Genomic DNA, 15,330 nt, shown 5'->3' with positions numbered 1-15,330 from the left:
ATGCAAACAGCATTGGAGCATATAAAGATGAAATGCAGTTCTTGGCCTTAAGAAGTGAACAGTTTAAGGTGTTTGGGTGACTCAGTTAGTTAAGTGACTGCCTTTGGCCCACGTCATGTTCCTGGAGTCCCAGGATCAAGTCCTGGATCGGGCATCCTACTCAGTGGGAAGTCTGCTTCTCTCTCTGACCCTCCCCCCTTCTCTCTCTCTTTCTCTCTCATTCTGTGTCTCAAATAAAATCTTAAAAAAAAAAAAACCTGGACAATTTAGGGGCTCAGTAGGTTATATGTCTGCCTTTGGCTCAGGTCATGATCTTGGGGTCCTGGGATTGAGCCCCTCTTTGGGCTCCCTGCTCAGTGGGGCATCTGCTTCTCCCTCTCCTTCTGCCCCCCTCCCCCGCACATGCATGCACGCATGCTCTCTCTCAAATAAATAAGTAAAATTTCAGGAAAAAAAAGAAGTGGACAGTTTATTTTACTGAAGGTAATAAATATGAGGACAGTAATGATAAATCAAAGAGGAATTATAAGAGAAACAAAGTTCAGTGAAATTTCAGTTAGGGAAGTTTACTTTTGCACAAGGGAGGGTGCTTGGGTGGGAAGCTTTGGACTGGCACAGAAACAGAGTAGGGCAAGCACAAAGCATGTCTAGGGTGTTAAGAGTGCTGAGCTGCTTCGGTGTTCAGTTTAAGTAGTCTGCTTTAAGTGGAACTTAGTGCGAATAATGATGAAAAGGTAACTATAAGAAGATAAACCTGGAAAAGTAAAGTTTAACTGGTCAGGAAATACTCACTTGTCATGTCAAAGCAGTTCAGTTTATTTGGTAATTCTTGAGAAACTTAGGAGTAGTTTCAAACAGTGGCATGATGGCATTAGAGCCAGTACATTAATCAGAGGAGAAAAATTATCATAATACTGTCTATAGCACATATTTATCTGAGACCTATTTATGTCTGTTCCTTTAAAAAGCATAGGAGTTAGGCTTTAAAGTGTGTATACAGACAACTTGCTAAAATTGAATTAAATTTAAATTAATGAATTTGTATTCTCTATTTTTTAAAAGATTTTATTTGTTTGACAGAAGGAGAGAGAGAGATCACAAGAAGGCAGAGAGGCAGGCAGAGAGAGAGGGAGAAGTAGGCTCCCTGCTGAACAGAGAGCCCGATGTGGGGCTCGATCTCAGGACCCTCCTGAGCCGAAGGCAGAGGCTTAACCCACTGAGCCACCCAGGCGGCCCAGTGTGTTCTCTATTTTTAAGTGTAATTTGGCACCTTCATCTAATTTGAGCTATAGCATAAATAGAGAAATTACATCGACGGCTCTTAGGTTCCTGTCGCCTTTTTCTTATGTAATGGCTGTTGGCGTCTGGTATGGATACAAAAGTGAAAATGAACCACATGGCTAAATGTGTTGCCCTTTCTTTTCCTCTTGGTCAGGATAGGTCTCACTTTTCTTGTTCTTTCTGGTCTTTTCTGAGTACCTACTTCTCTGGGAAATAGAAGGGCTTTTAAAAACATGGAAACTAGTTTGGGGTCATGGGTAAGGCAACAACAGTTAAGGTTCAGGGATGTGATTTAATCAAGAAAGGTTAAGTGTGTGATATGACTACTCCAGTTCTGTTCCACATTCTACTCCCTTTTCTTTCCTCTCTCCCCCTCCAATAGATACTGTGCTTTCTCTTTTCTGCATCAGGTACAGTAACAGAATCCTTTTGCTCATAGTTTCTTAGGTAGTACTTCTCTCCCATTGAAGAGCTCTGCATGGGGCCTGGCACCGAGATTATTCTTGGTCAGTGTGACTTTCACAGTTGACTCTTTGGTTGGGTTTCAGAACCAGAGAAGCTGCTTAAAGAGGAAATCAGAAAACCCCTCTATTCACCTTCCTCTTTGGTAAATACCATTTATCTCATCCCATGCTCCTGAATAGTCACTACCTGTTAAAGAACTAAGAATCAACCTAAACTAGCTCTCATACAGTAAGAGTAGGTATTTGATCATTGGAAATAGCCTGCTTGGTTATATGAGGAGAGGATATGTCCAGTAACTGATTTTTCCATTGCAGGGGACTTGTATGGCGCTATTGGTTCTCCTGTACGATTAGCGAGGACTGTGGTGGTTGGCAAACGACAAGACATGGTCCAGAGGCTGCTTTATTTTCTCACTTATTTTATAAGATGCTCTGAACTTCAAGAAACTCATCTTTTAGAAAATGGAGAAGATGAAGCCATTGTTATGCCAGGCACAGTAATTACTACCACTTTGGAGAAAGGTGAAATAGAAGAGTCAGAGTATGTGCTTATCACAGTGCATAGAAACAAAAGCAGTTTGCTTGTTAAAGACCCAGAAGAGACAAGGACTCCTAACTGTAGCTGTAAATATTGCAGTCGTCCGTTCCTTGGGCAAAATATAGAGAATGTTTCACAACAAGAGAGCGAAGATATTCAAAACAGCTCGAAGGAGCTGCTAGGAATTTCAGATGAGTGTCGAATGATTTCTCCCGCTGACTGCCAAGAAGAAAATGCTGTTGATGTTAAACAGTTCAGAGATAAATTAAGAACTTGCCTTGACACTAAGTTAGAGACAGTTGTTTGCACAGGCTCTGCTCCAGTAGACAAATGCGCCTTGTCAAAATCAGGCATAGAGCCAGCAGAGGAAACATGGCATAATGAGGAATTGTTGGGTTCAGGTAATCACACAGGCAAAGTGTTGAGATCCACAGGAATGGTTGTGGAAAAAAAACCTCCAGATAAGCTTGTGACTGCTGCATTTTCTTGTGAAGCATCACAAACAAAGGTTACCTTCTTGATTGGAGATTCTATGTCCCCTGACTCCGATACTGAACTCAGGAGTCAGGCAGTGGTCGATCAGATTACCAAGCACCACACCAAACCACTGAAGGAAGAAGGAGGGGCTGTTGATCAGGAGCATCAAGAAACTAAACAGATAACTAAGGACCAATCCGGCGAGTCTGATATACCAAACATGGTTTCTGGAGAGACCTGCAAACATCCCTGTTGGAATCATTCAGATCCAGAAAGCATGAGCTTATTTGATGAATATTTTAATGATGATTCAATTGAAACCAGGACTATTGATGACATTATTGCAGTTAAAACAAATACAGACAGTAAAGAACACTGCTGTATGTTAGAATTTTCAAAAGGATTGTGTACAAAAAGTAGCAAACAGAAGAGTGAATTTTGTAAATGTGTAGAAACAGTTCACCAGGGTTCATGTAAAACCTGCTTTCCTCAGCAGGACCAAAGAGATACACTCTCCATTCTTGTCCCCCATGGGGATAAAGAGAGTTCAGAGAAAAAAATTGCTGCAGGAACTGAATGGGACATTCCACGAAATGAAAGTTCAGATAGTGCTCTTGGGGATAGTGAAAGTGAAGATACAGGTCATGATATGACTAGACAAGTAAGCAGTTACTATGGAGGAGAGCAAGAAGATTGGGCAGAAGAAGATGAGATACCTTTTCCTGGGTAAGTAGAAAGTTTTAACCTATAATAGACCCTATGTAAATATGTATCATTCTTCTATTTAGATGAAGGTTGGTGGTAAGTAGTATAAAACAAGACATCATTGTCCTGGAGAGATTTTCTTCTATTACCATGTGGTTTTAGGGAAAGATTAAAGGCTAAGCCCCATAGTTATCCCAGAAAGGTTATGTGAAGTCATTAAAGAAAAGCATATTTGTATGTGGGAGATACCTACTGTTGAGGAATTTTCAAGTAGCTTAGGAGTGAATTATGCCCCCAAATAAGGACCTGCGCTGAGCCTGGCAACTAGAGAGAGGTGATCACAGAGAAGGTGGAAAATGACTGTTAGAAATAAATTTGGCTAAGACTAAAAGGAAAGCAGGAAATGTATACTGTGGGTCAGGTTTAGAAGGAGAAGATTCATATTTTAGAAATGTTATATTCCATGCTTTGGGTTTGTGATATATTTAACTACTTTGTTTTGGATGATGGTTTTCATTCTCTGATTCTATTATGAATGTATTACATACACAGGGGACACCATTCTGGATGTCTCTTTTGAATGATTTATACCCAGGTCATTAAAGAGTTGTTCATTCACCTTCTTATCTGGATAGGAAGGAGTATTTTGTGGTCTCATTGATCACTCAGGCCAATTTTTACTTAAGGATGATTTTACTCTGAGTATAGTTTGTAGAAAACGATGGTACTAGAAGTGTGGACTAGGAAGAGTCCAAAAAGTTTTTTATTGATAAAATGTTTATTAATAATTGGATATGCCTTGTTTTGGGACCGTTCTTCCAGGTCAAAGTTAATTGAAGTGAGTGCTGTTCAGCCCAACATTGCCAACTTTGGGAGGTCCTTATTGGGTGGCTACTGCTCATCTTATGTGCCTGACTTTGTTCTTCAAGGAATTGGGAATGATGAGAGGCTCCGTCAGTGTCTAATATCTGATTTGTCTCATGCTGTGCAGGTGAGTTACCTTCACTGCTCTTGAATTTACTTAGAATGAACTTTGTTAACCGATAGAACCAGTTTACCTTACATTTTTGGTTATACTTGACTATGTAACACAATCATTTTTCTCTTAATCTGTTACTTTTGCACCTGTGTGTTTGTACCGGTCACCATGAGAGCAAGTAGAGAGTTCCAGGAATCTACACAAATAGAAATATGAAATACAGAAAGTATTGGATATATTCATAAATGTTCATCATCAGATCAGTTACGATATCAAGAAAATTACAAATGCTTAAATGTGAATGCGATTATTTTTTCATTTTCAGATTGTTCATTGCTTATATATACAATTGATTTTTGTATATTGATCTTACATTCTTCTACCTTGCTGAACACTCTCTCCTTTTTTTTTTTAAAGATTTATTTCTTTTAAAGAACGAGGACGTGTTTAGGGGAGGGACAGAGGGAGAGGAAGACAGTCTTAAGCAAGCTGTGCATTGAGTATGGAGCCTGTCATGGGGCTCAGTCTCATGACTCTGAGATCAGGACCTGAGCCAATACCAGGAGTTGGGTGTTTAACCCACTATACCATCCAGGTGCCCCAACCTTGCTGAACTCTTTTATTCTTGTAGTTTTCTGTGTGGATTCCTTAGGTTTTTCTACATACACGTTCATGTCATTGATGAATAGACATTGTTGCATCTTCCTTTCTAGTCTGGATGCCTTTTGTCTTTCTTGCCTGATTGTATGGGCTAGATCCTTCAGTACAGTGTTGCATATAAGGACTAATAGTGGACATCCTTGTCTAATTCATGATGCAAGGAGAAAATATCGACTCTTTATTATTAAGTATATGTTAGCTCTGGAATTCTTATAGATGCCCTTTCTCAAATGGAGTAAGTTTCTTTCTAGTCCTAGTTTCTTTGTTCCCTCCACCTTTAAATCATGAATGGATATGGCATTTTGTCTAATACTTTTTCTGTGCTTATTTGGTAATGATCATTCGGTTTTTCTTTCTTAATCTGTTAATGTGAGAGGTTACATTAGATGTGGTAGATTTTTTTTTTTTTTTTTTAAGATTTTATTTATTTACTTGACAGAGATCACAAGTAGGCAGAGAGGCAGACCGGGGTGTGGAGGGCAGGGTTCCTGCTGAGCAGAGAGCCCAATGCAGGGCTCAATCCCAGGACCTTGGGATCATGACCTAAGCCAGAGGCAGAGACTTTAACCCACTGAGCAGCTCAGGCATCCCGATGTGGTAGATTTTTTTAGACATTAACCAATTTATATATTCCTAGAGAAAAAAATCCACCTGGTCATGGTATGTAGTTCTTTTTATATGTTACTAGATATGATTTGCTAATATTTTAGTATGAATTTTAGAATTTGTATTCATGAGGGATATTAGTCTATAGTTTTCTTGTGATGCATTTGTCTAACTTTAATATCAGAATAATACATGCCTCATAGAATGAGATGGGGTGTGTTCCCTCCTCAATTTTCTGAAAGAGTTTCTGGAAGATTGGTACTGTTTTTTCTCCAAATGTTTAATCCAGTTCACTTGTGAACTTATTTGAACCTGGGCTTTTTAAAATGAGAATATTTTAAATTGCTGCTTCAATTTCTTATTCTAGATCTATTCCAAGTTTTTATTTGTTCCTGAGTCAATTTTGGTAATTTTTGTCTTTCTAGGAATTAATTGCATTTAAGTGATCTCATTTATTTGTTGGAATAAAATGGTTCATAGCATACATTTATAATCTTTTAATTTTGGGGGAAAGATTTTATTTGAGAGAGAGAGAGCAAGTGAGAGAGGGAGGAACCTGCGAGAGCACGAGTAGCGGGGAGAGGCAGAGGGAGGAGGAGAAGCAGTCTCCCCTTGAGCAGGGAGCCCAATATGGGGCTCGATCCCAGGACTCGAGGATCATGACCTGAGCCGAAGGCAGACACTTAACTGACTGAGCCACCCAGGCGCCTGCATTTATAATCTTTTTAATTTCTGTAAGTTCATTGGTTATGTCCCCTTTCATCCCTAATTATTGTAGTCTGTGCTTTACCTTTTTTCCTGAAACCTCCTATAAGTGGAATATTCCAAAGAATATTCTTTGCTTTGTTAGTAGTTATTTTTGTCCCATATGCATCAAAGATGAGTAGGCTGTGGCCCGTGGGACAAATAGGCTTGCTTTTTAAAATTAGGTTTTTTTGGAACATGACTACACCCATTTATTTATATACTTTGCAATTGTTTTCCTGCTTCAGGAGCAGAGCTAAGTCACTGACAGAGACTTTATAGCCTCTAGAGCCTAAATTTTCTCACTGTGGCTCTTAATTGAAGTTTGCCAGTTCCTGTCTTAGCTGAACGTGTGTTAATTTTGTTAATCTTTTCAAGGAAAAGAACTTTCATTTTCACTGATTTTCTCCATTTTTTTTTTTTTTTGGCCTTTTTTTCTTCCCTCCCATTAATTTCTATCCTCATCTTTATTATTTATTCCCTTCTGCTTGCTGTGGATGTAGATTGTTTTTTTTTGTTATTGTTGTTAAGGTGGAAGATTAAGTTATTAATTTGAAGTACTTTTTCTTTTCACATATAGGCATTTAATTCTAAATTGTCCTCTAAGCACTGCTTTAACTGAAGCTCATAATTTTAATCTTTTGTTTTCACTTTTATTCTCTTCAAAATATTTCCTTATTTTCCTTGCCGTTTCTTTGATGCATGGGTTATGTAAAAGTCTGTTTTTGATCTCCAGATATTTGTGGAATTCTTCGATTTCCTTTTCTTGATTTCTAAATTAGTTCCACTGTGGTCAGAGAACAGACTTTGTATGATTTTAGTCCTTTTAAATCTAGTGAGTCTTATTTTATGGCCCAGCCTATGGTGTATCTTAGAGAATGTTCCACAGGTAGTTGAAGAAAACAGTTGCCTGTTGGGATGCCTAGGTGGCTCAGTCAGTTAAGTGTCTGCCTTCGGCTCAAGTCATGATCTCAGGGTCCTGGGATTGAACTTCACATTGGGCTCCCCGCCAAGCAGGGCGCCTGCTTCTCCCTCTCCCTGTGCGTATCACTCCACCTGCTTGTGCTCTCTATGTCAAATAAATAAATGAAATCTTTAAAAAAAAAAAAAAGTCGCCTGTTGTTGGGCAAGGAATGTACTCTAGATGTCAGGTCAAGTTGGTTGATAGACTTTAGGTTTCCGCTTTCTTGCTGATTATTCCACAATCTTGCTGATTTTTCTGTGTAATTATTGCATCATTTATTGAGCATGAAGAATTGAAGTCTCCAGCTTTTGTTGAATTTTCTATTTCTTTCTTCAATTTCCATGTGTCATTTTAATAATTTTTTAAACAAAATCTTCTCCTTTCCCCTTATGAAAACATTAAAAAGGAATGGAGAAAGTCAGCTAGGAAATCATGGGTGAGAAAATATGGCTCATTGAGGAAGCATTCCCTTAATTATTAGCCAGAAGTTTTTTTTTTTTTTTAAGATTTTTATTTATTAATTTATTTGAGAGCGAGCATGAGAGGGAGAAGGTCAGAGGGAGAAGCAGACTCCCTGCTGAGCAGGGAGCCCATTGCAGGACCCAATCCCAGGATCGTGACCTGAGCCAAAGGCAGTCGCTTAACCAACTGAGCATCCTGGGTGCCCACCAGAAAGGTTTAAACACCCTATGTTTGTAGTAAATTATCTTAAGTTGTTAAGTTTGGTGTTTTATTGTATAGTTGGGAAATTCAGAAAAATCTAGATTAAAAACAGACTTTGGAAGGAAAGTTACCAAAACTCATGTTCTTTATATTTAAAAGTCATTTGCTCAACTCTTTAATATCAGTTAGATAAATACTTACTGATATACTGTGTTCTGAACATGGTGCTGATAGTCCAAAGGGATATATAGATGAAAAAGAAATAGCTTCTGATCGTAAGTTATTTACTTAGTAATGGAGGAAGTAAGGAACGTATGTATATGAGTAAGTGTAGTACAACATGTTAAAAAAAAATGCCCGAGGAAGATACTAGTAAGTAATTTAATACTTAACAGGAAAAAATTTGTATCAGTTAATGGTATTCTTCAGAGTGTAACAACCTTTTCTGTTTTTTTTTTTTTTTTTTTTCAATTCTGTCCTCCCATTGTCTGACAGAGTACTCAGTATTTGTTGAAATACTTGGTTGGGAAATCTGATGTGGGTCCTTGTAATGCTCTCTGTGTCCTCTTGTCTTTCTTTCTGTTTGATCTCAATCATTCATTTTATTCATTTTTCTCTCCATCTATACCCATTAGCACACACTGTGCTTTTTTTTTTTTCCTTAAGATTTTATTTATTTATTTGACAGAGATCACAAGTAGGCAGAGAGAAAGGGGGGAGCAGGCTCCCTGCTGAGCAGAGAGCCTGATGCGGGGCTCGATCCCAGGACCCTGAGACCTTGACCTGAGCTGAAGGCAGAGGCTTAACCCTCTGAGCCACCCAGGCACCCCCACACTGTGTTCTTCGATGTTGCTTCTGGAAGCCTGGAATTGGAAGGGGTGGCTGTTTCTACTGAAGACAGAACATTTCAGTTTAAAGGGTTTTTAACCTTTGGAATAGGAGGAATAGTAACAATAATAAAAAGTATTTGGTTTTTATTATAGCCTTAATGTGTGCCAAGTACATAAATGTAATACTTAATTTTATGGCACTTACTACTATCATTTCTATTTTTCAGATATACCACAGAGAGGTGTTTGAAGTTATATTAGATAGGGGATGGCAGAGCTAGAAACCGGTGCTGATCTGTCTGTTCTTCAGCAATGCTCTTAAGCTTTAGTATATACAGAACGCTGTCTCTAAAACAGATGAACAAAAGTAAATGTAAATACAATAGCAAAATTGGCATTAACAAAGCTTGCAAGACTTTTATATTAGTAGTCCTCCTTCTATTGCGCTTGGAATCATTCCACTATGGTAAAAAGTAAGAGCTTTCTGTCTTCTGCCCTCTGTTTTTCTAACTGCATTTCTAGTCTTTCCCTCTTAAATTTTCATAAGATATATACTGTCAAAGCAGATCACAGAAAATTTTGAAGAAGTGAAAGCTAAAATACCAAACTTAATACTAACAGGTTGGGTTTTTTATCATGCTTTTTTCTATATTCATGTATAAAGTTTATATTTAATGTTCTTAATTATTTGTGTGCTCATAATTTATCACCATCACATCTAACATGAGAACTATTTCTTATGTGCCTACATGGAAAACCCCACAGGAGCCTTTCAGTAGATAATTCATGAGGATAGTACTTTAAAAAAAAATACAATCTTATTCTTTTGAACCATATTAGTATTTTTTTCTTTTCTCCTCAGTTTCTACTGAGGAGAAAGTTTGCTACTTCCTAAGAAAGTAGCATTTTTCTTATTACCAAATTAAATATATATTTACTGTATAAAAGATTGAAATGTGTAGAAAGCTAAACACAAGTTTTCCCAACTCTACCATTCATTGTTAGCCATCCTTTTAAAAAATTACTTAATAAACTATTTTTACTATTATGTTCAATCACCCAGTGTATAGTAAATTATTTAGTTTTTGATGGCAGCCATTCTTAATATAAAAACCTCTTCTAGACATTATGTAGTATGTGGCATCTGATGAAACCCAGACTTGGCCACTTCCTTTCGGCGTATCTTTTTTTTTTTTTTTTAAGATTTTATTTATTTATATGACAGAGAGAAATCACAAGCAGGCAGAGAGGCAGGCAGAGAGAGAGAGAGGAGGAAGCAGGCTCCCCGCTGAGCAGAGAGCCCGATGCGGGACTCGATCCCAGAACCCTGAGATCATGACCTGAGCCGAAGGCAGCGGCTTAACCCACTGAGCCACCCAGGCGCCCCCTTTCGGCGTATCTTAAGACAAGATATTTAATTTTATAGAACCTCAGTTTCCTTGACTGTAATGAAAGTGATAATGTTTATAAACCAGAGTTATGTTGTGTGGTGTTTTGTATATATTAGATATTCTCTCTCTTACATCTTCTTGTCATCGTTATTCTATTTGTGTGTGTGTATGTATTTATATACATATATAACTAGGGCTATACACACACACACACACACACACACTTTTTACAGATACACATTTTTTATATATATATATATACTATATATGTATATAGGGTTTTGATAATTTTTTTCCACAAACTTTGTTTTTATATAGGTTTGCATAATTTTCCTGCTGTATAGTAAAACACTATAATTTACATTTTTTATGTATAAATAGGTATTTTTATATAGGTTATACATGTATATAAAATGATGTGTATATATAGATACCTACTTATATATGGCATTATATTTAATGTTTCGAATTCTGCTTTTATTACTTAACAGTTGATGTAAGAGAATTTACCCATATTATTAATATACTTTGTAAACATTGTTTCTAATGTTTATTGTAATTCTGTCGTTTTGTCATATGCTCAACTTTTTTTTTACCCTAGTTTTATTTTGATATATAATTGACATATAACGTATTAGTTTAAGGAGTATAACCTGATTTAATATATGTTTATTAAATTACCACAGTAAGTTGAGTTAACAGCCATCACCTCCTATAGTTATACATCTTTTTCTTGTAGTGAAAACTTTTTTTTTTTAAAGATTATTTGAGGGGCGCCTGATTGGCTCAGTGGGTTAAAGCCTCTGCCTTCTGCTCAGGTCATGACCTCAGGGTCCTGGGATCGAGCCCCGCATCGGGCTCTCTGCTCAGCGAGGAGCCTGCTTCCTCTTCTCTCTCTGCCTATTTGTGATCTCCGTCTGTCAAATAAATAAATAAAATCTTAAAAATAAAACCCTTAGGGGCGCCTGGGTGGCTCAGTGGGTTAAGCCGATGCCTTCGGCTCAGGTCATGATCCCAGAGTCCTGGGATCGAGTCCCGCATTGGGCTCTCTGCTCAGCAGGGAGCCTGCTTCCCTCTCTCTCTCTCTGCCTGCCTCTCTGTCTACTTGTAATCTCTGTCTGTCAAATAAACAAATAAAATCTTTTAAAAAAATAAATAAAAATTTAAAAAAAAACCCTTAAAAAAAAAAAAGATTATTTGAGAGAGATTGTGTGCGCACATGAGCCAGGGGAGGGGCAAAGGGAGAGGGAGAGAGAATCTCCAGCAGACTACCCACTGACTGAAGAGCCCAACATGGGGTGGATCTCAAGACCCCGAGATCATGATCTGAGCTGAAATCAAGAGTCAGATGTTTGACTGAGCCACCCAGGCATCCCTCTTGTGATGAGAACTTTTAAGATCTATTCCCAATATAATATATAATGAATATATAATACAGTGTTGTTAAGTATGGTCTCCATGCTATACATTGCATGTCCAGAACTTACTTGTCTTATAAGTGGAAGTTTATACCTTTTCACTAACTTCACCCATTTCTTCCATCCTCCCCACTTGGCTCCCATATCACCCACTTCTCTGTTGCTGTGAGTCTTTTTTGTTTTGTTTTGTTTTGTTTTTTTAGATTCTAGGTGTGTGAGGTTATACAGTATTTGTCTTTTCTCTGACTTAGTTCATGTAGTGGAATGGACCTCATGGTCCATTTGTATTGTTGCAAAAGGTAGGATTTCCATCTTTCTCAATGCTGAACACTATTCCTCTGTGTGTGTGTGTGTGTGTGTGTGTGTGTGTGTGTATCGTATCTTCTTTATCCATTCATTTATTGATGGAAAGTTAGGTGCGTTTGTATTGGCTAATGTGAATAATGGTGCAGTGAACATGGGAGTGTAGGTACTTCTTTGATAGCCTGTTTTCATGTCTTTGAATATATGTCTATCTAGAAGTGGTATTGCTGAAGGATATGGTAGTTCTGTTTTTAATTTTTTGAGGAACCTCCATACTGTTTTCCACAGTGGCTGCACCAATTTACATTCCCACCAACAGTGCACAATACTTGTTATCTTCGTCTTGATAATCACCATTCTGACAGATAGGAGGTCATATCTTATTGTGTCTTAGATTTGCATTTCCCTGAAGATGAGTGATATTGAGCATCTTTTTATGTACCTGCTGGCCATTTGTATGTCTCCTTTGGAAAAATGCCTATTCAGTTTATCTGCCCATTTTTAAAAATCAGATTGTTAGGGGTTCCCCATCCCCCTTTGCTGTTGAGTTGTGTGATATTAACCTCTTATCTGATACATGGTTTGCAGATATTTTCTCCCATTCTGTAGGCTGCTTTTTCGTTTTGATGATGGTTTCCTTTGCTGTGCAGCAGCATTTTAGTTTAGTTTGCTTTCATTGTCTTGGCTTTTGGTGTCAAATCCAAAAACTCATTGCCAAGACTGATACCAGAGAGCTTACTCCCTATGTTCTACTAGGATTTTTATGCTTTTTGGTCTTATGTTCAAATCTTTAATTTGGTTTGAGTTGAATTTTGTGTAATGGTGTACAAATAGGGATCCAGTTTCATTCTTTTGCTTTTGGCTCTCTAGTTTTCTCAGCACCATCTACTGAAGGAGGCTATCCTTTCTCCTTTGTAGTATATTCTTGGTTCCTTTGTCATATGTTAATAGAGCATTATGCATGAGTTTATTTCTGGGTTTTCTGTTCTCTTTTGCTCAACCTTTTCTTCTTCTTACTGTTATTATTAACATTGATACTACTTCTGTGTTTTAAGAATTTAGGTTAATTTCTTTAGGCTAGATTCCCAGAAATGTGGTTATTGGCTGGATTTTAAGGTTAGGATTATTTTCATGTTCTTGATGTATGTTGGTTAGTTTGTTCTCCAAAAGGCAATGCCAATTTGAACTATAATTTGCAGTGTCTTTAAGGCCTGTTCCCTCTGCCACATTGGGGGTCTTATTTTTTTCTTTTTTTAAGACTTTATTTATTTATTTGACAGACAGAGATCACAAGTAGGCAGAGAAGCAGGCAGAGAGAGAGGAGGAAGCAGGTTCCCTGCTGAGCAGAGAACCTGATGCGGGGCTCGATTCCAGGACCCTGGGATCATGACTTGAGCCGAAGGCAGAGGCTTTCACCCACTGAGCCACCCAGCCGCCCCATTGGGTGTCTTATTTTTATTTTGAAAGGCAAGTAAAGAAACTTGATAGTTCTGAAGAGCGTACACTGAAGTTGTACATTTTTAGTTCAAACGTGCAGTTTACAAGGCCATGTTTGAATACTAGCAAGCAACTAAAAAATCGGGTTTTGTTATGGGGTGGAGATTTGGGAGTACATGTCCTTGAGAGGAGGTTAGAGAGTTTATGTATTGACATTCTGGAAATACCTGGGGGAGAAATAAGGCTGGTAAGTTTGTGGATGAATTTGTATTGCAGGGGCACCTGGGTGGCTCAGTGGGTTAAGCCGCTGCCTTCGGCTCAGGTCATGATCTCAGGGTCCTGGGATCGAGTCCCACATCGGGCTCTCTGCTCAGCGGGGAGCCCGCTTCCCTCTCTCTCTGCCTGCCTCTCTGTCTACTTGTGATCTCTCTCTCTGTCAAATAAATAAATAAATCTTTAAAAAAAAAAAAAGAATATTAAAAAGAATTTGTATTGCAGAAGTCATGTAACTCAGAAAAGAAGGTTTAAGCCAAATAAAACTATATTTACTGTTTCTCTCTCATGTAAATTACTTCCATTTTATAACTGGGAAGTATCTGAAGCTGGATACAAGCTCAGTAAAGATTGTGGAGGAAGCCACTAAAGGTCTTACTTGAGAAGATGCTCCCATTTGTTATAGGCTTTCTTTTCCAGAATTTGATGATGAAGAGAAAGACTGGGGTTGTATAAATTGAAATTTTATCACATTAGGACCTTGCATGTGACAGTCCATTGAATGAAAATAAGCAGTCAGAATGAATGACTGGCACTGACCTCCCCGCCGCCTTTAAAAACAACTTATAAAACAATTTTGGCTTGAATTATTTCTGATCATAAGCTTGGTGTTTAGGCCCTTCTCACTTGGGAGACTACAGATTTGGGACCATTTCCTTTTCTTTACCAAAAAGTAGTTTTTGTAGGTTTTGGTTACATAAACCATTTAACAAACAAACAAAAAATAGAGGCAAAAACCGAGAAACAGACTCTTAACTGTGGAGAACAAACTGGTGGTTCCTGGAAGAGAAGTGGGTGGAGGTAAAGTAAGTAATACCAATTAAGGAAGGCAAATCTTGTGATTAGTACCAGGTGTTGCTTGGAAGTGATGAATCACTATATTGTAAACTCAACTAATGTTATACTGTATGTTGAAGGACTAGAATGTAAATAAAAACTTGTGGTGGGGGAGGGAAAAAATTCTTAGCCACATGCCTTTTGATTGAATGGCTATAAAGTTAATTTCTAAAATAGTTTGTAACCTTTAAACAAGGTATATTTTGTAGCTGTTTTTCATTATCTGTTTAGGCATTTCCTTGTGAGAATAATGGATGTACCCTCTTCATAAATATCTTCTCCTAAAGATGCCCCCTGCTTTTGAAGTCTGCCTTTAACAATTTGTTATTCCATGTTGGTTTTTTGATCATGCCTCCTGCCTTATTTTTCTTTTATAACCATAGAAATACTTACATTAAAATATAACTTTTATTTTGTTTCTTAAAAATGTAAGGTATACCTTACATCTTTAGATGTATGTATATTTCCAAAATTATATTTCAGTAATTAAGTTGGCACATTGAACAATGTTCTATTCTTGGTAAGAGGTGAATAAGAATTATTTGAGTACTACTTTATAAAAACAAATACAAAGTTTAGAGTTTCATGGAAAGTTTTCACAGTGTTTCTTACCAGGCTTTTTCTTTTCCATTTCCTTCTTCACTGCTTCTCAGTATCATGTTTCACTAATTTAGTCACATGCATCTACTTATGTCTCTAAGTCTTCTCATGATATTCTGTCTTACATAATTATCCATATTCCTGTCTGATTTTTCACCAG

At 37.6% G+C, this 15,330-nt stretch overlaps 1 protein-coding gene across 2 annotated transcripts in view; it reads left to right on the top strand.

Moving 5' to 3' along the window:
* FNIP1 (folliculin interacting protein 1) overlaps window positions 1-15,330 on the top strand; it is a 156,880-nt gene that overhangs the window by 129,467 nt on the left and 12,083 nt on the right. For both annotated transcript variants that reach the window (XM_059174500.1, XM_059174499.1), the window contains 2 exons: window positions 2,061-3,486; window positions 4,288-4,456. In XM_059174500.1, the coding sequence (XP_059030483.1) occupies window positions 2,061-3,486; window positions 4,288-4,456 (1,595 nt within the window). The remainder of the gene's footprint in view (window positions 1-2,060; window positions 3,487-4,287; window positions 4,457-15,330) is intronic.

The sequence above is a fragment of the Mustela lutreola genome, chromosome 5 (assembly GCF_030435805.1).
Source record: "Mustela lutreola isolate mMusLut2 chromosome 5, mMusLut2.pri, whole genome shotgun sequence".
Classification (NCBI taxonomy): Eukaryota; Metazoa; Chordata; class Mammalia; order Carnivora; family Mustelidae; genus Mustela; species Mustela lutreola.
This window is presented reverse-complemented; position numbering and strand designations above follow the sequence as displayed.